The sequence below is a fragment of the Engraulis encrasicolus genome, chromosome 14 (assembly GCF_034702125.1).
Source record: "Engraulis encrasicolus isolate BLACKSEA-1 chromosome 14, IST_EnEncr_1.0, whole genome shotgun sequence".
Taxonomy (NCBI): Eukaryota; Metazoa; Chordata; class Actinopteri; order Clupeiformes; family Engraulidae; genus Engraulis; species Engraulis encrasicolus.
Genome location: NC_085870.1, coordinates 31,680,036 through 31,707,816, shown reverse-complemented (window position 1 = coordinate 31,707,816; position 27,781 = coordinate 31,680,036). Strand labels below are relative to the sequence as shown.

At 40.9% G+C, this 27,781-nt stretch overlaps 2 protein-coding genes and 1 long non-coding RNA gene across 3 annotated transcripts; 1 reads left to right on the top strand and 2 right to left on the bottom strand.

Moving 5' to 3' along the window:
• Positions 1-108: 108 nt before the first annotated feature.
• Positions 109-11,456, bottom strand: arl8ba (ADP-ribosylation factor-like 8Ba). The gene is made up of 7 exons (XM_063215428.1): positions 11,250-11,456; positions 6,877-6,957; positions 6,463-6,536; positions 6,054-6,147; positions 5,870-5,937; positions 3,580-3,650; positions 109-1,208 (listed from the first exon to the last, which is right to left on the bottom strand). Exons 1-7 carry the CDS (start codon positions 11,370-11,372, stop codon positions 1,159-1,161), a joined length of 561 nt encoding a protein of 186 aa, XP_063071498.1. The 5' UTR covers positions 11,373-11,456; the 3' UTR covers positions 109-1,158.
• Positions 6,966-16,135, top strand: LOC134462412 (uncharacterized). The gene is made up of 3 exons (XR_010037519.1): positions 6,966-10,038; positions 13,815-13,868; positions 16,029-16,135. It is a non-coding gene; the product is annotated as an uncharacterized LOC134462412 (long non-coding RNA).
• tnfrsf18 (tumor necrosis factor receptor superfamily, member 18) lies at positions 13,767-24,150 on the bottom strand. Its single transcript, XM_063215427.1, has 8 exons — positions 24,078-24,150; positions 20,185-20,434; positions 19,863-19,964; positions 19,434-19,568; positions 15,692-15,779; positions 15,489-15,565; positions 15,255-15,383; positions 13,767-14,903 (listed from the first exon to the last, which is right to left on the bottom strand). Exons 2-8 carry the CDS (start codon positions 20,297-20,299, stop codon positions 14,806-14,808), a joined length of 744 nt encoding a protein of 247 aa, XP_063071497.1. The 5' UTR covers positions 20,300-20,434; positions 24,078-24,150; the 3' UTR covers positions 13,767-14,805.
• Between the last annotated feature and the right edge of the window lie 3,631 nt (positions 24,151-27,781).

Genomic DNA, 27,781 nt, shown 5'->3' with positions numbered 1-27,781 from the left:
GATAATGGTGGGGTTCCAAATACTTGGCTATTTAGTGAACTGAACTTCACACAGAAGTTATAGCAGATTCCATTTTTGTGTTCTGATAATGACAACGGTACAATGATCTACATTTAAAAGCATGCCTTTTTATTTCATGAACAGACAAGAATGTCTTCTTTTTCTCCATGATAACCTCAGTCCAGGTAGGCACACCTGGAGCACGGTTTGTAGCAGAGGAGGTGAGGGATTTTTTTTGCACAAGGCACTTTAAATTCTGCCTCTAGCCCAGCTTGCACTTCCCAAAGCGCCACTGCTATCAAAGGCAGCTCTCAGCAAAACCTTCAATACATTCACACCTCTGTTTCTGTCAAAATTACACATACGTTTATGTTCACCTTAAATAAAAACCACAATAGTCCAAAAAAGTTGGGCTTTATCTTTCCTTTCCTTCATTGCTCTAACATCATTATTATTGTTGTTATTATTAATATTACTGCTTTCGTATCGTTTGCGTTCACAGGGGTGGGGTGGCGCAACACACCATTTGGCAAAAAGGCTACACCCATAAACAAATTATACACACACACACACACACACGCACGCACACACACACACACACACACACACACACGACAAGAGGCATTCAAGTCCACTTCCCCCTGGTCTGCACACAGCCCCATCCCTTTAGGATCCAGACAACTTGGACAAGTGGTTTATCCAGCTCGCCGTGGGTCATGAGAGGGACAATTCATGACCTTTGGGCAAAATGGAGGGGTAGAAAGTATAAGGGGCGCCTTTTTTTCGGCTTCAAGTTTAACCAAGATACAATCTGGCTTCCTGAAATGGGCTATCTGAACTACGGCCTACATTCCGTCTTGGTGTTGGGAGTTTTGGGGGGTGATGGGGGGGGGGCATCAGTAGTTTTGGGCTTGGGGTAAGGTAAGGTGGGGTAGGTGACATGGGAAAGACTTGAGGAAGGAGGACCGCAGGGGTGAGACGGGATTGGGCGAGAGCTGGTTGATGCTTGCGGGGTGGGGCGGTGAGATGTGTGCAGGGTGGAAAAAAACTGTACGTCACAGAGTGAGCAGGAAGTGGCATGAGAAGAACATGGCAGCAGAAACAGCTGAGATGCAGTTTTTTTGTTTTGTTTTGTTTGTTTTTTTCCCTCCGGTTTTCTCAGCTCCTTCGCGACTTCGAGTGCTGGATCAGCCACTGCAGTGTGATATCTGTGAAGTGAAGACATGCCAACAAATCAGTGGAAAGGTTACCATACGCCAGGGATGTCAAACTCAGGCCCAGGGGCTAAATCTGACCAGTGAGATCATTTCAAATGTGTGTTACAGTCGGCCCACACGCACCATTAATGCATAGCATAACAAGGCTTGAACATGACATTTGGTGCGTCACAGGATTATGGGCCAAGGCCAATGAAAGAGCTCACGCTCATATGCAACACACTACATGTGCAAGCACGTTTGAACTATTATCATGAGAGAGAATTGTGTGATAAATTTAACTGAGTATTAAGTGCATGCACGCACAATTTCAGTCAATTCAGTGACTACATACCAGATTTTGATTTTGGCCCACATTCAATTTGCGTTTGAAAACCCTGCCTTACGCCATTTAAGAGGACAGGGGTACAAGGTAGGGTCTTCCTGAGTTAGCCAATGCTTAGATGAGTCATTAGTACGCGAGCAGAGACTCTTGACCACTTCCATTGTTGTCAGAAATTCCCACTTTAACGTTACATGTAACTTTTTTCTAACCGACCCAGACAAACATTGTGTGAAAAAGTCTGGAAAAAAATCTGACTTTGCATACCGCAGGAGATATATTCACATTTGTATCCACTGTTGGTACTCTGTGATGAAAAACATTAAAAGCTTGAGGACTGACCAAGGGGAGTTTTTAGTTACGTTGTAGATTTTGAGACATGTCCACAGGCATCGTGCAAACTCTCACAAACTCCAGAGGACGGCTTTAAAGGAAAATTCTGACACTTTTCCACATGTAGCTCAACTGTTTGTGCTCAGGCACTGTCGTCAGTAGGGATGGGCATAATTAACCGATTAACCGATGATTGATCATTAAACATTTAGTTGAAGAAATTAATTTTCGCCAACGAACCGTTAAACAAAAAAAACCCAAAAAACTTGAATGTAGGTCATTAGTGCACGTCCTCAATGCAATGCATTTCGCTGTTACACCTAAACAATTTGGGCAGCAGGGGGCAATATCTCACCATCACCGTACCCTGGCTTGACTTGTTTGTTACATGCGAGCTTCCATAGAGCGGGCTTTGCCTAACCATGAAGAGGTCTCGGCGAAGTGTGGCGTGGGACCATTTTCGGTTAGAAAATGACAAAGTGTACTGTAATTACTGCAATGTGAATTACAAATACAGTTAATCGACAACGACCATGATGTATCACTTGAACACCGCGCATCCAAGCCTTGTAAAAGACGGCGGTGATTCATCTCAACCTAGCCTCGCCTCGATGTCTGCACCGTTATGTGCCTTCGTTGTTGGCTCGCAACTTGAAGCCTCCCTCGTTTGCGCATTGCGCACCAATCATTGAGTTCTATTTACTCTCAATGGCACCAATTCAGGTTGAACTTTTCTTGTTAATCACTTGACACTTGTGTTGTTAATAAAAACAAATCCTCGAAGAAAAACATGATGTTTTTGATGTATTTTTGTTATACAAGAGTATATGGCAAGGTGGGCCTAAATGTGTGCTGTTTTTAATATAAAAATGTTAATGGTTAACCGATTATTAATCATTAATTCTCCAGACGATCGACGAAGAAATTTTCACCGTATGCCCATCCCTAGTCGTCAGTAGCAAAAACCTTTCAGGCTTCACTTTGCTAAGCTCATGCGGGGCAGATTTGAAATGTTATTTTAACAGTTGAGGGAGATACATGTTGAAAAGTTGCAGAATTTTCTTTTAAAGATCAAGAGCATTACTGTATTTCACCCCTTTTCTAAATTGTCAGCAATGAAGTAGAGTGGTCCTCAACAATTTTTTGATGTTTGCGGCCATTACTTAGCTAATGTGGATTTTGTCTCAAGCTTTACAATGATTGTCTAAAGGCATGTCCACATCTGTTCTTAGAACCACCCTGAACATTTGTTCTCAAAAGTATCTCACCAAGTGTTTAGGGGTGTTCACTAGTATTTCCAAACAAATATGAAAGCAAAACATGGTTTCTGTCATTTTGTGAATGAAAAAAAAAAAAAAACGCATAAGAAAACATGAAAGACGCCATGTTTCCCTACAAAACTTATGAAATACCAGAGAGCACCAACACACACTTGGTGAGTAACACATTTTTTAAAACAAATATGGCCATACACGGCCATAATGATAAAGCCGGTTGAGACAGAATCCAAATGAGCTAAATAACAGAGACAGCAGCATACTTCAAGACCTTGGTGAGGACCACTACTTTATTGCAGATAGCTCAGAAAAGGGGCTAACATGTTCAAAATAGTGCACTTGCCTTTCAAGTAACAGAGGCAACACAACTGTAATTTCAATATGTCTCTTGTCAGTGCCAATTTGACACAAGAAAATTACAATGTCTTACCTATGTTGTCTTTCTCTTTGCAGGAAATAGAGTAGCAGCAGATCTCCCTGTCTTGTATAGCTGCCAAATTCCTAGAGAGAGAGAGAGAGAGAGAGAGAGAGAGAGAGAGAGAGAGAGAGAGAGAGAGAGAGAGAGAGAGAGAGAGAGAGAGAACAGAAGCTAGTCACCAACCACCTGGGTTATAAATTCACTCCCCCACCCCCCCCAATCACTAGCCAGTAGATGTTGAATTTTTCCAGCCGAACACTAACTATCAGAATCAGCAGCTGGGATGTTTTCTTTTCTATCAGTCAAACTGACGTATTTGACCAGTTGGTGTTCATTTAGAGATGTGCCAACCATCAAACACAATTTAAAACTCAAGGATTCTTCCCAGAATCCAAGACTGCATCCAAAACCTGTGGTAGGCACTGCCTACTCACCAGAAGCTACCACTCGGCGCCCTGACCAGTAGCTTCTATGTAGAAAGCCAGCCACTAGTAAGCACAAATCAGGCGTACAACAGCACTTTAAACTGGCTCGGTTGCTGGGGGGCTGCCCCTGATGGCACCAAATACCAATGGCCGTACTGTTTTCAAACTCCCCTGGACTTCTGGGATAGCAAGGTAACCATTGTTTGTCTACTGTAAATATGAGCGGATAAACAAAGTCATCAAAGTACCATTTAGCTCCTGATTGAAAGCTTACTAGGGTATTCGGATGTTTTACATAGGCGCTTCCTCCTTTTTTTTGCCTTCTACATACATGGGTTCTAAATTTTGTTTATAACCTGACTGTGCGAACCTAGCTGCGCACAACTCAACCTCTGATTGTTGGAAACCACTGTCGGTCAAAAAATTAGCTCACGTGGATGGCTGCCAGTGTCTTGCCCCTCCTCAGTACATTGTGTTGATAAACACTGAGAACCCATGTAAAGGAGGGCCGTAGGGACTTTAGGATGCACCCCATGTCAAAGCCCAGCACTACACATAGCACTATAATGCTTTTCAACAACCACTAGAGGGCAGTGTATTCATTTTACATGAACTTAGCTGATTGCTGTGCAGTATTGTGTGGAACTGTCTTTTTTCCCCCACATGACAAGGAACAAGTCAAAAGTGGTTTCAACGAAAACAACCAAAACAATTTCAGAGCATTACACATGCACACACCTTCCCCTAGTCTGGAAATACCATGAATCACAGCATGCAGCAAACAATTAACAGATCAGTGTCTCTAAAGTATGTTTCGCTATCTGCACAGGGTAAATCTGCCTTAGTATTTCGTGAAAAAAAAAAAAAAAACGAACGTTTTAATGCACAATTATCTACACTTTTACAGCAGGATTTGAAATATTTTCTTCATTTAATTTTCACTTTAAATTACTGAAGGACTATTTCAACAGTGCAAATTTAAATGTTTAAGTCATTGGATCATATTTTACACTGCACTGTATTTGATAAAGAAATCTGATTTTACATCCAAGCCAAAGAGCTTGAGGCATTTTAGTTAACAAATGAAATATTTGACCAAGAGTTTCCAGCAGAAAGAAAACATGCAGCAGACCACAAGAACCTGATGGACACGTTTTGGAGTTTTTCATAATCATTTTTGAAGCCACCCCACAGAGAAAAGTGCACATTCTGACTGTCATGAGTTTCAAAGCGGAGCCTGACTTCACTATCTAAAACCTGCCCTTTCTTTTAACCACTTCCTTTTGCAGATCCAAGCTGAAAAAAGAAGCCACTAACATCTTGAACATGTGCAGTATTTCTGAGTCTGACTGACTGAAAAACAAGAAGAGAAGTACGTAAACCCAGTAGTAGATAGGTGGTTTTGAATGATTTTCCTTTTGGCAGAGACCAAACCTTTAACTATTTGAACATGACCGTTAAAGTGATACTGTACCATCTTTGGAAATAAACTCATATTAAACCTCCCCTTGAGTTAAATCATTGAGTCTTACCTTTCTCCTGTACTTCCAGCCACTCTCTGAGTACGGCAGTGCAAATTTTACCTCCAAGCTAGCAGTTAACATTGAGTCCCATGAGACCAGCTAGCCGCCAGCTGGTCTCATAGGACTTAATGCTAACTGCTAGCATGGCAACTGCTTGCACTGCCGTACTCAGAGAACGGTTGAAAGTACAGGTGAACAGTAAATCCCAATCATTTAACTCAAAGAGAGGTGTAAAATAAGCTTATTTCCAAAAATGGGACATAATCACTTTAACATACCACTAGTCACTCATAAACATGACCATTTAAGCAGACATCATAGATGACCACTCCCATCATTCCATGTTCTACTTACATCTTCTCGATTAGCGCTTTCTCATCCAGGGCACTGGGTAGATCTCTCTTATTGCCGAGCACCAATACCTGAAAAAAAAGACATCTGATGAGATCCGGTTGCAAGTCTATAATGTGTAAACACACAGGGATTAGACTAATGTTTGCTTATAACAATTAAGGATTATAGTGAATGGTCTGCCTACTGGAATTCCTTGTAACTGAGGCTTGTCTAGAAGATTATGAAGCTCGTTCCGGGATGCCTCCACTTTTTCTTTGTCTGCAGCGTCCACCATGTATCTGTAGGATAGAGAGAGAGAGCAGATGACAGATCAGCACTAAATGACACTAGTGTCACTTCACTGTCTACACACAAACATTTCACACATGAACTTCCACCGTGAACTTCTCATCAAACCACACTACTCAAACAAAATAACAGGGATCACCAAAGATGGCCAAAAATAAAGCACTGCTTTATTTTAAACGCTTCAATGGTTAGTCATAGCTGTACACAAACAATTTTCACATAAACATTCCCAGTGAAACAAAGTAAAAATAATGTTTACTGTAGGCATCTTTTTTTTTTAACCATACTAAGGGTCCTGTACTCACACTATTGCATTGACTCCTCTGCAGTACCTCTCCCACATGCTTCTGAAGCGTGGCTGCCCGCCTATGTCCCAGATCTGAACACAAAATTAAAACATGACACAACACATTTGTATTCCTCAATTCAAACTTAGTATACATGACATTTAGCAGATGACTTACAGCACTGACATCAGTTAAGAGCATATACTAAGTAACAAAGAACAAGTGAAGATGTGCGGGCAGACATGCGTTAGATGACTAGAGGCTAGTTAAGAGTTGTGACACAGCTGAGGCCGCTAACTGAATAGTGAATAGATGCCTGCAAGAATATATTCTGTCAGAGAAGCCACAAATCAGTTAAGACACTTTTTGCATACAAAAAAATATTGATGTGCTGCAGTGAGGTATGAAGTGTATCCTATATGGCTTGCATACCTTAATAGTTACGTTTCCTTTTGTGACTTTCCTCATGTTGAAGCCGACAGTAGGGATCATGTCTTCGCTGAACTGACCTGACTGGAACACAAAGAGGATGGAATAGCAATCAGCTACCATGGTAACTGGATGTCAAAAGCAAGGGCTTGTCCGAGTGTGTTTCTCTATTTTTGTGTTGCTAGTGATAATGTAGGAGCATCCTCACAGTGCAACAGTTCAGTTCAACATATAAAGCTCAACAAACCAAGTTAACAAAATATCAAAATAATCTCAGGAGAATATACAATCATACAACTTCCCACAAGGGAGTAACACAGTGTCTTTTCAAAAACATTCACCATCATGTGATAAAAGGATAACTGAAAATTTGGTCAAACTTTGTAATGGCACTCTTAACATTATTGCCCATTAGTGAGAACTGATAAGATGCTGCACTGCAGATGAGATGAAAAGGTCCTGGAGCCGTGTGCTTCCTTTTGTTTGACTGGCCAAGTCAGAAGCTGAGTAAGTGTGCAAACGAGGCCTTTGTCTGGCTCAGAGCACATGACTGATGCATCACCTGATCACGCCGAGCTGCTGAGTGGAAGTGAGTGCTCCGGGTCTTGTGACACTGGCTCAGGGGAGGTCTTGACTAAATTGGTGGCCTGACAGACAGCTTTTTTTTAAAATCCCTGCGTTACACATCACTCTACTCTACGGGGAACTTGGCATTTTTGACTTGACTTTTGGACTTCTTTCTAGGCAAAAGATCATCAGCCCTGAGTATCTCTACACATGCTGCCTGTACCAATACTGAAGCAGCCCATCAAGTGAATTTGACTGAAGTTATGACCCTGACCGAACATAAAAACACAACAACAACAAAAAACACGATATAACGGGTTCAAAATCAGCCTGCTTGTGACGAACGTGAAGTCAAATCTATGAAACGGCCCGATTGGCCTTTGACACAACACTGCAGAAAGTAACCACTATGAGAGACAAAAATCAATCACTGTGCTTAAAAGCAATATCAGCACTTTTTCAAGTAAAAGCACCAGCTAAATATACTCAGTTCGTTATACATTTGGTAAGCCTACCAAAGTTTGTATTATTACTATTGTTAGTATTATTATTATTACTACAGCATTTATAACAGCAAAGTTGTCATACTGATGCAGCATTTATATTCCATGACTATTACAATTTTCACTACAGCATTCCTATATAAAACACTAAACGGCAGGAAGGCATTTGCTGGAGTAGGAAAGGAGGACAGTAATCCTACCCCAGACAAGACAAGCCAGATCTTGTTGCTTAGAGGTTAGGCAAGTCGGTTTGATGTCACAATTCTCTCCAACAGACCAATCGTCTGTACCGCTTTTTAAACAACCTTCCACTTCAGCCACAATAACATATTGCACTGCTCATTAAGTAACCTTGTATTAGATCAACAGACATCGCTTACCACACCTACTGTGAGGATCTTAATATTATACAACATTTTTTACTACTGCCCTGACCCCTGACAAACTTTAAGAGGTTTGGTTTCACCCGAACTAACCAGTTGAAAGCTTACGCAGGGTTCTACAAGTAAGACAGTACAGTATTAACAACAATGACAAACAGTAACAAAAGGAGGACAACAACTGACAGAGACAAATGCTCCATTTATTCATTTATTCAAAAATAAATGAATACATAGTTAAAATAGATAAAGGAGGGCTGCACCTAAATGCAGAAGATTGTATAGGGCAGGCTACTATTCAGGGCCTTAATTAGCCTGGCAATGCCATCCTATGTACTTCCACAGATGGCTTTCGCCCAGGCTAGGCCATAATAGCTGAGGGGACAAAACTTTACAGGTTTGGTGTCACTTTAACTCGAGCAGGATTAGGTCAAAGACACCAGCAGAGCACGCAGTCTGAAGTCAATTTTATCAGCCTGGCTGATTTGCAACTACAGACAATTAAGCCTATGTGACAAAAGAAAGGTTGGAGAGCACTGAGCAGACAGCGGCGCGAGACATCCCAAAACAGTTCCGTTAGAAATATGATCTACAGTTCCACATCTGGCAGCAGACTAGCTGACCAGAAATTGGCTCACAAATAGTATGTGCCTGCCATTGTCTTGGATTTCATGCACATTTACCAGAATTGCTCAAGATGAACTCCTAGTTGTATTGTGAATTCAGTCAAGAAATACATAAAGGTTTTGACAACACACATAATATGGCAGACTGTCAACAATAGTGTCAATTTAGCAGGGTAGACCCTGAGTCAAATAGTGCAGTTAACGAGTAGTAGACCATGTGTTGGTTCTTTTGCCTTTAATACCTCCACAGCTTTGTGTTCTTTGTTGACGTCTGGTGGCCATAGGCAGGGTTGGGGAACCCTTTTCATTTGAAGGGCCACTACAATTAACACAAACTAGGATTTCCCCCTGCACTCAAGGCCTATATTGAATGCAGCCACCTTAAAACAGACCTTTACTTCTGTGGGTCCCCTGAATATAACTTTCATTGTATTGCAAATGTAATTTCTAAGATTCTTTTACAAAATATGGCACATTTCATATAAAGCTGGATAACATTAAAATTGTCTCGGGGGTTGGAAAAAACGGCCTCAAGGGCCGCAAACGGCCCTCCAGACATAGGTTCCCCACCCGTCCTAGAAAAATAACACATGGCGCACGTTTGTTTTGTCTAGGATCTAGCTCTAGATAACTACACCTACACTACCTAAAGTACCCTCTGGTCACACTCAACAGGTTAACTTAATGTCTGCCATATGTTGTGCTGCAATCAAACGACGCAGACAAACCGCGAAGCGATCCACCACAAATACAAGATATTAAACCCATAAAGTACTTCATGGGATGGGATGTAAGCTTATCGTTTCAGACATCGGAACCTTGACAGCATACAATTGCTATCTACATCAATTTCCTACAAGCTAACGGATACTTAAATGTTGTGCAATGCTGCCTTGTCATCGTGGTGAGCGTCTAGTCCAACTGGTTTGTTTATCATGTGCTTATGAGTTTACAGATTCAAGTTTCAGATCAAACGATGACGCAAGGAGACGCCCGATCCTTTTGTGCTAGTGTCACACTAGTGCTAACTTTCCCTACCAAATGACAGTGGGAGATGGCACAGTTTCCTAAGGTTCACCAGCTTAAATGGTAGGTCACATTGATATAAACTGTAGGGAAGTATAACTTGTAAAACAATATTACGCCGATGTCATAATAACTACGCGACCAATGTGGCATGATGACAACGTGAAGCTGGGTGAGCTAGCGTAGCCTGTGCTATCCTGTCATGCTGGAAGACTGACTTTTGGACAATAGCTTTGGTTGCTAACAACACACAAAGCATTGTCATCCATGCAAGTTATCCCCAATTTAACCTCCAGAATAGATATATAGTTGTCAGTATATATGGTAATCGGATTGGGTTTTAAGTATGCAACACAATGAGGCCAACGTAGCTCACAGTAAGCATCTTACCACAAGTGTAATGTTTCCTGAAAGCCATGTCTCACAACAGGAGGAACCATAGAACATTCGTAACTTATATAGTAGAGTAACTTGCAAGCAAACCAGTGTGACAATCAGAGACTCGCCTCACAATTGCCAAGTTCTTCCATGTAGTCTTGGCATAAATAACTTACCCCAAACTATGATAAGGTGACCGCAACATTACGTTGTGGGGCTTCTGTTTAATCAGCTAACACTTGCTATCCTAACATGGATTCCCTGATTGACGCTCCCAACCCAGGACGCTCCCATTTCATCTCGCTCCCACTAGCCAGACTATCGGTACCACCGCCATATGACGGAGCTAGTTATGTTGTTGATGTTAGTTTTTTGTTTCTAACCCTAACCATAACCTTAACCCTAAACCTAACCCTAACTCTAACCCTAACCCTAAATTGCTTGTATTAGGCAGTATATGATAATACGTGAAATATAATCGGGTGGGACTACACGTCCGGGAGTGATAGAAACACCTGGGACCGCACGTCCGGGAGCGATCTCAGTTGGGAGTCTCCATCCAGTTACCCCTAACATGTATCTAGTGATAGCTAACATAATCAGGCTAGCATACGTAAGCTAAATGCTACCCATGGGCCTTGGCCAACTCAACGTCAACAAACTCTAAAACAGAAACAACTCGCTTGATTTTTTGGAAAAGTCATTAATCATTTCACTAGCATCACCACTCATACGTTGGTGGCTGACTCTGGACTATTGTCACAGAACAAAATCAGTTATTTAATAAGTTTTGAGCAACATATCGCTGATGTTAGCTATTACTCTGGAAATGTAGCAGCTAGTAAGTAGCTAACGTTAGCTCAAGAGCTAGACCAACAGGTCCTGGTTAAACTCACAGCAATCACATTGACGAATGTAGTTTTCCCCGAATACTGAAGTCCAACTAATGTCAACTCCATTTCTTCTTTCCAGAACAGGGACTTGAACCAGTCCAGAAGTCGATTAATTAGAGCCAACATCTTGAAATATTGGTAGCTCACTACCCTACACTCAAACTGCCAACAGCTTCCTCCAACAGCGCAATGTGCACTAGGAACTGCCTCTTTGTCATATGACTCACGAAATGTTTTTAAGGCGAGCTCCGCCTAGTCGAGTAGTCCAGCCAGACAGAGCCCGATCTTCAGGCAACGATGCTCTGTTAATCATGGATGGATGATATCATAACAACACTCAAAATGATTAAAATAACCAACTCCAGAAAGGTTTATATAAATATATATTTATATATATATATTAGGCCCCCTATTATTATTATTTTTTACAAGCCTATAGGCCTATAGTGTAATAGGCCTAGTAATGCCTAATTTTGACAAGTCAGATACAAAAGTTTGTTGGGCTACCTGCTGCAGAAGCAATTTGTTGTGACATTTAGTGATTGGCAAATTATTGTAGGCCTAGAACAGGGCGAGGGCTTAGAGCCAGAGGGGCGTAAGTGGCATTTTTGACAAAAATTAGTTCTATATATCAAATTAAAGGATTTGATGAGCTCTATCTAACTGTACTGCGGGGTCAGGAACCTTTTTGGTGGAGAGAGCCATAAACGCCAAATTTTTGGAAATACATTTTCATGAGAGCCATACCATTTTTAAAAAACACTGAATAAAGCATGTATTTCAATTAAGCCCAACAATTTTAGAGTGTACTGCGAAGTTATTGCTTTTATTGATAACAGGTAAGTATAGGGTTGCCAACTGTCAACTTCATTATGACAAGGGTCTGGGAAAATGTCGTATTTCTTACATGTAATTTCCTGCATTTTAACACCTTTTAAACTCCCTGTCCCGTTTCAACTCAATATGGAACTCGTACTTTTATTTATAAATACAGGACGATTACATATTTCAAGGGATGGTTGGCAACCCTAGATAAGTAAGAGCCATATATAGTTCCCAAACTACATGTGGCTCTAGAGCTATAAGTTCCTGACCCCTCTCCTAGAATTAGGCTTCCCTTTTTGGTAGGCCTATTTTAAGCAACACATTTTGTATGGTGTTGCATCATATGAACATTTCAACAAACAAATACAGTCAACTTGGAGATGGACCATTTTAAGCAACACATTTTGTATGGTGTTGCATCATATGAACATTTCAACAAACAAATACAGTCAACTTGGAGATGGCCCAGGCCCTAACAGGTGTAGACCATCTCTGCGAAAGCAAAAAGGAGGACACATTTTGGGGAGGGGTCTGGGAAAAAAATGTATTTCTTTGATGCAATTTCATGCATTTTAATCAATTAGGCGTCCGGCTTGATGCTATGCCGGACGGCGGATAAGGCATTGAAAAGACGGACGGTCCGTCCCAAAGATGGACATCTGGCCACCCTAGGAATTAAGTATAACAGGTCTGCCAGCTGTGGAGAGAAGTATTAACAAGATTTAAAAATGAAATGTCAGTAGGCCTATCACATCTTTGCTATTGCAATTCAGCATTTTTTTTAAAAACTTTTGGCCAATTTGGGGGCCTGTGCATTAGGGCCCTGGGGGTATAGCCCTACCCGACACTTGCTGGCTGTCCCTACAGATTCAATTCTAACTTCACAACACCAGCAAGTTTAAAAGAGAACCTTGTGTACACAAAATTAAACGTTAATGTTGCTTTAGGCCTAGAAGAAACAGGCACTAATCAAGATAGTCTGGAAAATACTGGTCGCACAGAATGGTTACATGTTTATGCCAATGTCCTCTAGACCTATGTCCTCTATTTCAATGTGCTGGCGGCTTTTTCAGTTTTAGAATAATTTTTCAAAAGTTAATCAGGAAAGGCCAAAGGGAGTTTAAAATGGTTCAATTTCAATACAGCAATATCACATAAAATTTAATTCTGAAACAATCCCCATATATTCTATTTTCAAGAGATGGAATGATTTTAAGTATTTGTTTTTGACAGGCACTTTTTTGTTTTGTTTTTGACAAAAACTGAACAGAAAATGACACATTTTTGCCGTGGTACCATTTGACATTTTCAGGGGCTACCAGACATTAATTTAGTAAAAAAAAAAAAAAAGAAGCTATTTGACCTTGCATGAAACACACAGAAATGGAAATTATACCTTTTACGAAACCACATGGAAGTGTTAAGAATAATGTATTTATTATAATTTTCATTGTGCAAACCCTTATTTGTCACTGACAGTGTGGTGTTAGCTAGTCCCTTGCTGAAAAAGTAAACAAACATGACCATTCCATTCATTTTTGTTCTTTAATGCTGTTGTAGGCTATGGCTTACACCCAGCCAATGCAATCACTAACAGATCACAAGTGCAGGTATAGAAAAGGCCCCCTGTGCATATGTGTGTGTGTGTGTGTGTGTGTGTGTGTGTGTGTGTGTGTGTGTGTGTGTGTCGTGTGTGTGTGTGTGTCTGTGTGTAACCTGGTCTGTGTTTCTCTCCTCCTGCAGACACATACATGCGGGCAGACAAACAGCAAGACAGACAGGCATTGCATTGCCCAGGTAATAAACAAAACAACAACAGCAACAGCGTTTATACAATTTAGAGAAAGAAGTATGGACACACAACAATAATTCATCAAGGGAGCATATCAATGAAGGGGGCATGATGTCACCTGCCTCAACAAGCTTTTTACATCACAAGCTCAGCTTAATGCTTTCTGTATACAAACAACACACTACAGAGCACCAAGTTTATGCTAATGCCACAAATACACGAAGCGCGACTTGAGTGGCTCCAGCGACAGAAGTAATTGACTTTATTGAGTCACTGGCGACAGAAGAGACAAAAGCGATTTCTGCGACTAGAGGCGATTTGAGCAACTTGAGCGAAATATTATGCAAATGAGCTATGACGCGGTTTAACGACAGCCGCCACAGCCAATAGGAATGTCAGAATGCTTGCATTCGGCTTTTTACGGACATACTCTGTCGCTTCTATCGCTCTTGCTGCACAGTCCAGCGATTCTCTGTCGCTTAATCGTGTCGGCGCTGGTGTGTTTGACTCCCTCCCTTTCATGTATCCTATATGTTATTGAGAAACTTAAAAGCAACAATACAGTAATACTTCAAATTGATGGTGGTGGCAGTTTCATTAGCATAAAGTGAACAGACTTTTAACTTCTGGAAGATGCTTTGGTCACTCAATTCACTTTGCCCCACCCGCAAATTCACTTCGGTCAACCAATTCACTGACCCTCCACAGAGAAATGATTACTTCCATCACTCTGGTCACTTTGGTCACTGCTGACTGCTGGTGCACACATACGTTTAGGTTAGGATGTTTCTAAGTGCCAAGCATTGGGTCCTTAGATGACACTGCAGATGATATCATGATTGGTGTTGTATTGTTTTCCATCTCTAGCAGTGTCCCTACTCGCAACCGGTATTTGTACAGATCCTTTTGATGAACTGCAGCGTGCAGATACATTACGCGTGATCATAGATGTGTGTCCGGCAGGGTTTTGGTGGCTCCTCTCTCCTCTACAGAGAAGGGCAATAGACCTGGCTCTGAAGCCACGACAGGCCTCTGGTTTGCTGTAAAGAAGAGAATAGTGTCGTTTATGCAAGTGAATAGTGTCATTTATGGAAAATAATAGCATCATGTGTATATATATATATTTACAAAAGTTTGCTGCAATTTATAATTCAACAGAATAGTATATGTATATTATTCAGCAAAGTGTTGGGTGCTCTGGATGAAGGGGGTCAGTTCATATTAAACTACAATGTAACTCCAAAAGGTAAATGTGGAGAATAAATATGTTTGATATGTTTGAAGTCCATGCACAAATGGGTATTCAGGAAATCATTGTCAGGTTTTGTAAGTACTCTGATCCCTCACCTGACTGTGATCTGTGATTAATCTGTGATCTCTGATCGACTTACCTGATTGTGATCTCTTTGATTTGATCTTCAAACAACAAATGCCCAGCAAAACCAAACAGCTAAGGCCAATGACCGCTGATCCAATTAAATGTAGAGCCTGGACAGTGTTGAGCCATTGGTCATCTGTAACTTTATTACGATACACAAGAGTGAGGTAAGACAAAAGTGTGAGACACTTGTTGCCACTGTACTGAGTTGTGTTATTTGCGTGTGAATTCATTGCAAAAAAAGTACCTGGTTGGTTAACACCACATTTTACGTTGTGGGTTCTGTTTCCTGCAAATACCTCTTCCATGCCAATGCTGTGACACCTACTCACCAACGGTGAAAAGTGGGAAAGATTTTGGTTAGTAGCATAACCACAACTTCCAGAAATACACTTGACACTCATATTCGTGTGAACAATGTGGCTTCGGAGCCATGCTGGACTAACTTACTCAGTGAAAGGTTTGCAGGTGCCATTGACAATGTTGGAGTATGTTTTATTTGGGCATGGCTGGCAGGAGTATTTGTAGTTGAAGTTGCCTGTAAATATACAAAATACAGCTGTTTATCATCACCAGTGTATTACACCAGTTTGTTATATTTGTTATTAATGTTGCTTACATTCATACTTTATTCTGATAATGTGGCTCAGAAAGACATGTACAGGAACCTCAAGTGAAAGCTTTCTTCATTTGACAAAATATACATCATATATTTTGGGGGGTTGCGACTTAGAGTATACAGTGAAACATGCATTTTTTCTTGACCTTTGTTCTTATCTGATGTTAGGAGGACAGCACACTACTCATGAGTGGCCAGGACAAGAAAGGGGAAACTGTATAAAGTGTGTCAGAATGACCTTTATGTCGTGTGGTAAGTACCACATTTCTGTCTGATATGGGTGCTGTAATTAAATATCTAACTTTTTTGAGAGATGGGAAAACCACATTTAAAATGCTCAGATTTAATTAAAACCAATGCTTAACTTTGTCTTATTTATTCGTAAGATGTAATCCATAGCAAATTAAATGGTTTGGAAGTCAGAGTTTTTGCGCCCAGCTGTCATTAGTTTATTTGAACTTTGTTAACGGTATGTTTTTGTCAGTCTATGACTGTAGCCATACTGAAATTCTCATTTCAATGATGAAACTAATCGAAGATGGAAGAGGTAGTGCTCTAAACTCCCCTCCCCTCTCTAGACTTAGAGAAGCTATATTTTGGTTGACCGCGTTATGTTGTTTTTAGAATGAGTAGCTTACCAGAGAACATGGAGCTAAAAACTCATGAGGCTACTCAGTGTGATTTTGTATGGTTCTCATACATGTAAGGAAGACATTTATACATACTGTGGGCGTTGGTTTATATATGGAATGTATGTCTGCCACATCTTAATTGTTTGTATAGCATACATTTTGAATATGGGTTAGCTCAGCGTCATAAGGGAGTTAAGTGTTTACAAAACTTCAATACAGTCACCATTGGTGCATACAATATATGTACATATGAACTAGACTAGCCTGACCATGGCAGTCGTAAGGTCCAGGCCAAGGTTCACCCAATTTGAACTCACTTCTGTTGGCCATAAATTGGCAGAAAAAAATGCCCAAATGCCATTTTTACCCGCAGAAAGCCACCCCACGCAGCTCAATTGGGAGGGAAACCACTTAATCTGGCAACACTGTTCACATTACGAGTGGGATGGGTGTTCAGGGAGGGCTTTTTAGCCGCCTTGTTACCAGACATCCTGCCATTCAGGGAATGGGGGAGGAAGGAGCATGGGGCGGGGTTGCTCATTTTTAACTTAAAGGTGCACTGTAGGATGGTGGCCAGAGTAGTGCTAAATCCCATTACACCCCTTAGCCCAATGCCTTTTCCCTACCTCTCCGTTTTGCACGTGTAGGGGTAGTGGCGTCTTGATTCACGTTCAGACAGAGGGGTAGGGGTACGGCGAAGGGCTTTCCACCCCTCCGAACGGAGATTTTCCGATACCACACTCCAGGGCTTGACATTAACTTTTACACCCACCGGCCACTGTGGCTAGTAGTTTTCCTGAGTCACTGGCCATTCAAGTATTCCACTAGCCACAGATTTTATATTTCTTTTTTTATCATGATGGTGTACGTCTAATCTCAGAAGATGAGGTGCTAAAGCAAGATGAGTGTATATCTTTCTACATGGAAGTATATCAAGGAAATAGAAACTGAGTTACCGAGCTACAAAACAATTCATACACAAGGGGCAAACAACAGAATATAGGCTACTATGGTGCGTATCTCATACCAAGGAATAAGCTGCCAGTCAAATTGGCTAGTGACAATGAAAGTATTACTAGCCACAGCCAAGTTTTACCAGCATTTGGCTGGTTGGCAGGTGCCAGTGTCAAGCCCTGCCACACTCAACGACGGAGGGCTACGACAGATTTCCGTGAATGCATTGCGAATGCCTCTCAAAATTGGCGGCAAGCCGCGGCATCCACAACAGCGCACAAGTTTAAGTATTTTCGCCGCAATTGACGGTTGTAAAGTGGTAATTATTCCATTATACTAAGTTTAACATTGTCCTAATGTGTGATGGCCCTTTTCTCCGTGAATTTAAGAAAAGGGGGGCGCACCTTGCATCAATTTTTCTTTATTTTGTGCACAGACGCGTTTCGGTGTCTGCCTTCCTCAGTGTGCAACCTTTTCTCCGTGAAACGCACATGAAAAAAAATCGCTATTAACGTCACTAATGCATGGAATTAGTGACAGATGTGAGTGTCATTCCGTGATTGGTGAAGGGGTATCTCAATTCATATGGGGTTGCGTTTCAAGCCCTACGACTTTACAGCTTCGTTTGAAAGCAGGAGGGGTATGGGGAAGGCATAGGGGCAGGGGTAGAAATTACAAATGGGAAAGGCCCTAGGTATTGAGACTATGCTGCTCATTGAAACTGTGTTGTATACTGCCAAATTTGATCTTTTCATGAATATTCTCCAGATACAATAAACTTAAATTTACTAGAATTACCAAAGGAAAGTACGTTTTTCAGCCAAAAATGTCTATTTCTTGTAATAAATGACAATGTAGAAGTTCCCCCTTTTCAGGTGAAAAGTGCAATTTTCCCAGTCTTAATGAATATTTAGAATTTGATGGTGATGGTAGTAAGTATTCATGAAAAAGGTAACATTTGTAAATGGGCAGCATGATTTCTGGAAATAAACTACAAACGTTTGTACTAAAATATTACACAGTGAGTTCACCCTTCAATGTTCAATGTCATGACCAAATGTTAGCGATTGGGTAAAATAAGACACACATTTCAAATATCAACAATATCACCCCTCCCTCCAGTTCCTCAATTCGCCCATCCCAGACCCAGACCCTCTGTACAAATGAAATAATATGAGAGTATGGTAAGAGCAGGCTAGAACTAGGCTGTCTCAAGATGATGATAATTTAATGTTGGAAAATACATGTACATTTCCATATGTGTATATGTCAGAACGTAAGGATACGATCAACTGTGGATGTTCGAATGATCTAGACCTTGAGAGTAATCAGTTGCTTCTAAACACCTATGTTTTCCTATAGAAGGTTTCACAACTTAGTAGTTCTTCTAGGTGTGAGTGTGAAGACCGTCAACAGGGTTTCAGTCAGATTCAGGGCTTTGACTACAAACACACTTTCAGACACCAAGTCATCCAACCATTCCTCTTTTGTGTAGTGGTAGAGCCTTGCTGTTTATCTCCCCTTAATCCCTATCGTATTGCGATTTGAAACATATTGATTCAGTCAGGGACTTACCTGATGAGAATGGACTCTTAAAAGTTATTGATAGTTGGCCATCTTGAAAGTGTTGGACTACAAAATTTGGTGCGCTCATACAATCATTACTGAGTGCTAGTGCACAAGATGTGATCCGTCCACAAGTTGTTGTAAAATATGTATGTGTACATTTTTGTCACCATTTTGGACACCATCTTGAATTTCTCATAGACTTTTATGTTATTTCTAAAGCCATTCTGAACATATTCTGAAAAGTGTAACCCTATTGCTCCTGCACAATCTACTTGGAAAGCAAATTGGTTACTGGCAATGGGTGCTGTAACTTCATTCAGTCCCGGACGGGATTGATGTAATATTTGGGTTGGGCTAACAGTAACATGAAATCAGAATTTTCATAAGAAATCGAAATACAAAAGAGTTAAAGCTTCACCTTTCACTTTGAGTTCTTCGCCCTTCTTACAGAGTGGTAACTTCTCACATTTTTCACAGTGCTGTCTTTGACAGCCAAAGCCTGGTGGACAGGAGCATTCCGCATCAGATGATGGAGTGCAGTTTTTCTTGACCGCTGGGAAATGAGAGATGAAAGACAATGTTTGTAATCATCGTAGCTTCTTAATACGCACTTGTCTGCATGTCACACAATAAATGAGAACCTCAATACCCTTTTTATTTTAAAAAGTAAATATACAATAAAATATGTTCATCTATACTAGTACTCATGTAACCAGAAGAGAGATAGACTACACTCACTTCGAGACTTAGGCAAACTTTTTAAGAGCAGTGCAGGCCTGGCAAAGTAAGTTGTGTCTGTGGTGAATGCAAGCAACATACAAGGATACTTGCGGTTATTGACACTTACCATGCTCACAGATAAGACACTTATGGCAATAACCTTGTTCTAAGAAAGCTGCCGGGGGCTGGCACGGCTGGCAGTCTCCCTTATTGTCTGCGTCATACTGATCTGTCAAAAGAAGCCTCTGTGTTAATAAGCTAATAAACTTTTTTCGTTTTTATACAGATCACTCATGGCCGAGCTGGTCACACTTTACAATACTGGTGCGCGAATTACAATAGACTGATGTCGTAAATAATGTATAAAGTATGGTTAAATTACAAATAAGCAAAATAAATACAAATAAGCAAATTTAGACATCTACACTGTGGTAATAACCATGTTTTACCTTTTGAGCATCTCCCGGCATGTCCTTCAGGAAACAAAAGGTACACAAATACTATACAGATCATCCAGAAACATGGAGTTGGTTTGACTGCTACTCTTGAACAGTCCATGTTCATTTCACTCTTCACACCTGGCTCTGTCTGGCGTGACTGCTTGTTTCTGCGGCAGCCACCCTCTCTTTACAGCTTTGCTGACGGTGACGTTGCATGTGGTCAGCACCACGCTTACTCTAACACCCTGAGAGATGCACTCTTGCAGACAGACACAAGCATATCATATGCATAGGCCCACACACACACACAATTTGGCAAACATACACACACACACACACACAATGGTATGCATAACATTGAAAAAGAAGGATCTGAGAGGACGAACATTAACAATTCTTCACAAAAGAAGGAAGCAATCCGCGTAAACAGCATTGTCAGAAACACACATTGTGGTAAGGATGAGGTTAGAAGACATGGAAAAACAACACACACAAAACAAACACTTTCCACTTGCATGGCTTTCATGATTATAGCCCCTTTTAATTATTTATTGTTAATCATTTGTAATATGTATATATCAATTTTCTCTGTAGAAAATCTTCTAGCAGGCATGAAAACGGGTCAGGGGTGAAAAAGGTGAGAAAGGTGCGGCGTGGCGCGGTGGCACGGAGCGGCGCGTGTGCTGCAGCGGTGCACGCGAATGTGTGGTGTGCAGTGGCGTTTTTGGGGGATAGTGTTGAGTCATACTAGGGGGGTCTGGGGGCATGGTCTCCCATGGGAGAAAATTTAGCTAAAACCGTCTTTAAATGATGAATTTTGAGCATACTGTAGCGACCCAGGGACAGTGAACATAAGAAGAACTGTCAACCATCTTCGTTACTTCATGATTGTCATGCTGTCATGTCTGATGAGGGGGGCAGACAGACAGACAGACAGATAGATAGAATGGGTTTTGGTTCTCAGGCTTTTAAAAAAATAAATTCCCCCTTGACCTCATCAAAACCCTGCCAATGCCCCCCTTAAAAATAAAATAGACTAATGCCCCCCAATGGCAACTAAGCACCCCCTCCTCTCAACACTATCCAATGTCCCCTCAACGCTTGCCTGGTTGTGATCTCGTTTGAACAGTTAATCATCATATTTCAGACAACTTGTAATACAAAAAATCTTTGACACAGTTTGGATAAACTACTGAAATTTTTGTCCATTCACCTAGTATATCTGTTTCCCTATAAAAAATAATAATAGGAAAGCTCCAACTTTGACCGTGAAAAAAAACTGTTTGACCGTGTTCCACTAGATTTTTAATATGTAATTTAGATGTAGGCTACCAAGGGATTACAAAAAACTTGGCATGATTCCTAAAACAATTTGTCCCGTGTCAAACGATTGACTAAGTTAGGCTTCGCTCTTTCTCCCTCTCCCTCTCTCTCGTGCGTGCTATAAGAAGCCGCAGCATTCGAAGCAGGTTGGATGCCTCGCGTAGATATGCGCTTCTTCCCCGGCCGTAGCGCATACTATTTCGCCATTCCGTAGCGCACAGACCCGTTAAAATAGCCGTCAGGAAAACGTGCCGTAAGCCTACCCAAGCTTTCATTAAGGGAGCTCTTTTGAGAATAAATACTTTTTCACGTGGACGTGGGCAGGGCAAATGCGGTTTCAAATTATTAGGAAAACAGCTTAACTTCTGTGGCTAACTACATCCACTCCCTTCTCATCGAAATGCTTGCGTCTTGATGTTCTCATAACAAGAATCATGATCTCAAATAGCTACCTCTCTGGGAAACGTGTAGACTATCTGTGACAGATCGTTTGGACATTTTCTTATAATCAGAGATGTTCTAGAACTAAAAAGAAAGATATTTGATACAACCACGCCAGCCCCGCAGACCAAAGCTTCACCTGTTTAAAACGCTTTCAAAGATAAGTATGAAGGGCGGGACTTAGATTGAGCTCGTTCACGTTATTGGCTGTGCCGACAGCAACAAATGCTGTGATTGGTCAAACGTCATTGTCAGTTGTGGAAAGTTTTCTGCGGTAGAGCGCTACACAATGATACAGTAACTTGGCGCTACACTTTTCTCCTCGCTCGACCCCCCCCCCCCCTAAAATTTTCTCCTCGGATCTACACGATTCACAGAAATGACCCATTTTGATTTCAAAACGGCGAAATTCGCCGAAAGGTGAGGGATTTTCATGCCTGTGCTAGTTCAAAGAGCGAACCTGACGCATTGGGCGAAACCCGTTGTTCGCTCAGAAAAAATGAAGTAACAAAAACTACAATAGCGTAAGCAGTGTGCGGTGTCTTTGAAATTTTCTTCATAGTTTAATACCATGTTTTATCAGCACGTGTCATTTGAAATGTAGCCTACTCAATTATTGCTCAATGTCCTATTCAAGTAGGCTAAAGCTCCTTTTAAAGAAGGCAACACTGAGACTGGAAAAGTAAAAGTATTGAAAATCGCACCTTAAAGGCACACGCTCACAAAGATGTAAACCGCACGAGCATCATTTGTCTTGCCTTGGGATTTTTTTTCGTCCTTTTTTTGCACCACTCTCTTGTGGTCAGCTAGGCCATACACACATTTAACTGTCTTCTAACAAAACCCTTTCTTTTCTGTAGGGTTTCATCACCTGATCAGACATAACAGGATCCACATTAGTAACTCAGCGTTAAAACTTTGAGGAGTAAGGACTTTTTGAGTTTAAATCAAACATTTTGTAATAATTCTGTTGAGTATTTCTGACATCATAGTGAGATTTCAAAATATGCTGAAGGGCTAATCACATACATGGCGCTCCTCAAATGGTCAAATGGTCCAAGACCCCTCAGTGTTGTGTTTTCAGTCACGTGCAGTGACTCTATATGCCACTCAGTTGGACGGTCAGTCGGTCTGTCCTTTGTAAACTGGTTTCCTTATTGGAGGGTTTGCATGTTACCCTTGTTAATTAAGCCACAGATTTAAAATTCAATATGTTAATCACTGTGTTATTGTTCTCTGTCATATTGTGCGCAACATGCTACACGTGTAAGACCCCCAGTGTTGTTGTATTTGAAAAGAAAAAGTCCTCATCATTTCACAACTGATTTGACATTTAGTGGTTTGGCTGCGTCACGAACTTCAGACAGCAAACTAACTCGGTAAGGCACCCCCGCCCCCACTTACAGACCACAGTTTAGTGACGTGCGCGGCAGTGCTTTGCGTCACGTCATGTGTAGCAGTGGCAACTCCTACACTGCACCAGACCATGGGCATGCAGTCCATATTGACATTTATCTCACGTTTGTGACGAAGACTGGACAAAATGTCACCACAAATGTAGCAGTTTGGGACGTAACTGTCACACTGAAAAGAGAAAAGAGAAAAAACTTAACTCATTATTTTAGCCCTTTGTATTTCTGTATGATTTATAATAAAAAAAACTGATTTCCTTATTTTTTGAACAAACAAATGAGTGTAAGTCACTTAATAGATTTTTGATTTAGTGAGGGTTGCAGATAAAACGTGCAAGTTTTGTATTGCAGCGGGATTCTTTTCACATTGTTGAAGATGCATTGCAAAGAGTGCCAAGATGTTGAGTATTTGTCAATTGCGTATTCTAGCAATGTAGGAAGACAGACATCATTTGTTGATGAGTGACTGGCTTACCTAGAAGTTTGACTGTTGCTTAGTGTTTGACGCTGAGAAAGTGTACTGGTTAGTGGAAATCTCAAGAGACATCATAGAGTAGGACTTGTGTCTAGAATTCACATGGTAAACACACATTTTTAAATTGATGATCATTTAAATTGATCACCTTGGGGACACACATTTGATTCCCTAATCCTAATGTGCTGCCTGTCTCTCAAAATCTAAAACCTGCTTGAAATGAATATTGCATGCCAGTGGCTACCACCCACCTCTGTGGTTTAGCTGGGTATCAGGTTGAATGCGAAATAGGTAGGCCTACTGTATCGTCATCACTCAACAAAAGTCCCTCCATCGTCTAGGGGTGGGATGAAACTAGAACAAGAGGAATTTCAGCCACACACAGCTTTAGGGTAAGAAATTTGACATTTTGCCCAGAAAAAGATTTTGTTAAAAAAAACACACCATCATACACCAAATAATAAAGTTGTGACTGACTGAATAGCGCATAAGGGGAATAATGGCACATATGCCTACTGTTGTTTCTTTTTTTCAGACCACTAAAACAAAAAATGGTGACGAAGACAAAGCATGACCCTTGCAAATTTCAGTCATTTATATACTGCTCAGTGTCTGAGCACTATAGCCAGCCTATAGACGTAGCCAGGCAGATTTCAATACGTTATTTTCCACCATGCTCTTCCTTCTTGTTGGTGCGTCTCTGAAGTAATTAACAGGGGTGATAGTATTCAGGCTCCATGTCCGATTTCAGGCTTGACAGAGTTTGCAAAAATAAAAACATTGATAATAATTAGCCATTAGGTTATTCTTATCTCAGAAAGTGTTACAGGTTCAGGGTTTTCTTCTACTATCAGGCTTGAATAATGGTCTTACACAGGCTATTAAATGTTTGAATAATGTGTCAAAATAGGACTACGTTACATCACTATGCAGTATCTTGTCGTCGTCGTTAGAGCAGGAAAAAAGATCAGGCTCAGGATTTTTTTTTTCACTGTCACCCCTGAATTAAGCAAGTAGGGAATTGGTTGCACTCAGTTTCTTCTGTTAACAGTCAAATGTTCTATCAAATAGCTTCCTTGGCAGAGGTCTGCACTCTCTTGAGTGTGTGTCTAGTTATTACACAGAATGATTAAATGATCAAAAATGCAGGCCTACAAAACCCATTTCTGAAGTTTTGTCAGTGAAATCATTGTATGAGTAAAGAGATCATGAAATGCCCATTGCATTTCATGAAGCATACTATGACATTCCAGCAATGACAGCAGTTGAAAAAAGACCATATTACACAATGCTTCATACATGCACATAACATAACAATAACACATAATGTAGTTGTTTAACAGTTTTGTATGTTGTAAAGGACATTCTAGGTGGATTGTGACATGATATGTGAAACTGACCTTTGATTAAAGAAAATATTTTTGAAAATCGTCTTGCACCCGGGCTACACAGAAGATGAATCATTCAAATTCATCAGAGGTGTCAAAAGTAAAAGCTACCACATGATATTACATGTAACACCAGTTACTCCATTGTACCTAGTGAATTAGAAAGACTGTGCTGTTCCTGAAGAACACAAGAACACAAGTTAGAAGTTCGAAGGCTAATACAACGTCCCATAGCAACATTCGGCCCCATGCTTTTCGGGCGTGGCCGCCATTCCGTTATGGACATCGGACAAATTACATTGGAATGAATCGGGAATGTATACAGGATTTCTACATGATATGGTAAAAATAAATTTATATAGCTATAGGATATTCTTCATTTAGGAAGCCAAAGTAGCTAGCCATATTATGTTAACTTTAGCATTAGACCCGCTGTCTTTCCTATGGCCAAAGAACTTTGCTATGGCTACTCTATTCTTTTCTGTTCTATTCCTGAATGGCGGATTTGACTCAAAACTGACTCAAAACCCCCATTGTTGAGTGTTTCCCAAAAAGGACCTGACCTTCACTTCTTGTTAGATCCACTTTCTTTGTCCATACCAGCTCAGAGTCAGCTGATCGAAAGACATGTAGCCTACACAGGTCTTCTGATTCCTCAAATACGTTACCTGTGTTGGAAGCAAACTGTTTTGTTTTACTTTTACTTTTACTTTTGACACCTCTGAACTTGATTAAGTCATCAGTTCAAAAGCCAGCGTATATGATGCTATGGGGTGTACAATTGTACCTTTGTACTCAGTGGATCTTCGTACTCATGTGGAAAGTGAAAATAAGTGCTGAATGAATAATACAAGTTTTGATCAGCATGTACAGTGATCAAGGCATTGTGTTTTGGCGGACGGTCTATATAATAAATTACATTCTCTACTTTTGTGGCTCCATCATTACAGTAATGAGATGATTAAATACCCAACTTGCAGTCAGGATCTGTCACATATTATAAGCATAACAAAAAGGAAAACAGAATTAAGTTGAGGATCTGAGATAATGCGGACAAAATGTGTTGCCAAAAAACCCCACAGAAAGTCGCGATTGGCTAGATGACATCATGAAGTTACGATTCACGTCACTGATCGGTTACATGCTGCCATTCCGACTTACCGTCATTCCGACATTGACGTTCAATTGTCGAAATGGTGACATTTTTTTAAGAAATGAAACGTCCCATCATTCTGAATTGCATTTTTTCTTTTGTCGGAATGGTGATATGAATTTTTCTGTTCAACATACCACCATTCCGACACACGATTTCAGGACCACATGAGTGGACAGCTCCCCATGCAATAATAGGGCTGCACCAGCTACAAATGCCTGAGGGAGAGACATTTCCACACGCAAGCCAGAATGCTCGCACCCACCCATAAATTTACTGATGATAAGGGGTGATGGCTCGTTGTGGAGCCGATATTTCATATGCCAGTGTAAAACTGCTATTTGTTTTTTGTGATTGACCTATAGCCTACACTCGATCTTCTGATTTTTTATTTGATTTTATGGCGAAATTAGACTACCGACAGACTGGTAACATTGCCAGCTCTCCGCTTTCGCAGATGTTACCAAGGTTGCCAAATGTGACATTTTTCAGTCCAATAAATGCTCAATAAACTCGTCCAATATGGAGGTAATTCCTCCAAAATTGAATTTTTAAAATGTGTGTGGCAATTCTATACAAAAAGCTTGTCCAGTGCCATATTTTCTCACCCTAAACAAGCCAATTGGATGAAGAAGCGCCCTTAATCTGGCAACCCTGGAAGTTACAGCTACAAAGGAGGGGGCACGTCTTTCAAGCTCAAAGTTGCCTGAAGTGTTCAACTCCAAGGCTATTGGTGAACGTGACTTGGATAAATCGAGCAACCTGCATTAGTTCTGGCAGACCACCTAGTCAACACTCCCTTTTCTTATTGGCTGATGCCGACCTAACCCCTACAGCTGTCCACTAATCAGCTGTGCTTTAGTTAATCAGCTGCTGCTCACAATTAGATGCTGGCCTTTGGCGCGCTTTATTGAAACTACCGAATTTGTTTTCCTGTCATTGCTTTTTGCTGCTCGTTTTGCACCCACCACCACCCCTGCTCCACCAGACTTATCATTGCCAAACAATGTCATACTGTTGTCATTGTTGCTTGCTCTTTTCTATGTTGCCTTTCCAGCTAAATGGAAGGCACTCCAACTGAGGATGCTGCTGTTCCCTGTCTTGGCTTCTATGGAGCTCATGGAGAAGCCGGGGAGCTTCCTCCGAACAGAGCCATATCGCCAAACACAAAATGTGCAATCAGAAATAAAGCTTCTGAAATGTATCTCTATTTCTCGTCTCATTATTGACTAGAGTGGATCTGACAGAATTAAGAATATTAGTAGACAAGTAGACAAACTCCTGCATGGATTTACATGTCATGCCAACGAGGAAATGAAAAAGTGTTGAGAATAATGACTACCGGTAAATCATAATGCTGTTGTCCATGTGGTCATTGAATGAAAAAGTGTCGTCATGGACTTGGTGACACCTT

What these genes read in the sequence shown, in the direction of transcription:
- arl8ba (XM_063215428.1), bottom strand. Translation starts at nt 11,372, where the DNA reads ATGTTGGCTCTAATTAATCGACTTCTGGACTGGTTCAAGTCCCTGTTC. An exon ending in CATTCGTCAATGTGATTGCT is followed by an intron (nt 6,958 to 11,249) that starts GTGAGTTTAACC and finishes TTTGTGTTCCAG; the next exon opens with TCAGGTCAGTTCAGCGAAGA. An exon ending in AGAGGAGTCAATGCAATAGT is followed by an intron (nt 6,148 to 6,462) that starts GTGAGTACAGGA and finishes TCTATCCTACAG; the next exon opens with ATACATGGTGGACGCTGCAG.
- tnfrsf18 (XM_063215427.1), bottom strand. Translation starts at nt 20,299, where the DNA reads ATGAACATGGACTGTTCAAGAGTAGCAGTCAAACCAACTCCATGTTTC. An exon ending in ACCTGCAAACCTTTCACTGA is followed by an intron (nt 15,566 to 15,691) that starts GTAAGTTAGTCC and finishes GTTGGTGAGTAG; the next exon opens with GTGTCACAGCATTGGCATGG. An exon ending in ATGTGGTGTTAACCAACCAG is followed by an intron (nt 15,384 to 15,488) that starts GTACTTTTTTTG and finishes ATCGTAATAAAG; the next exon opens with TTACAGATGACCAATGGCTC.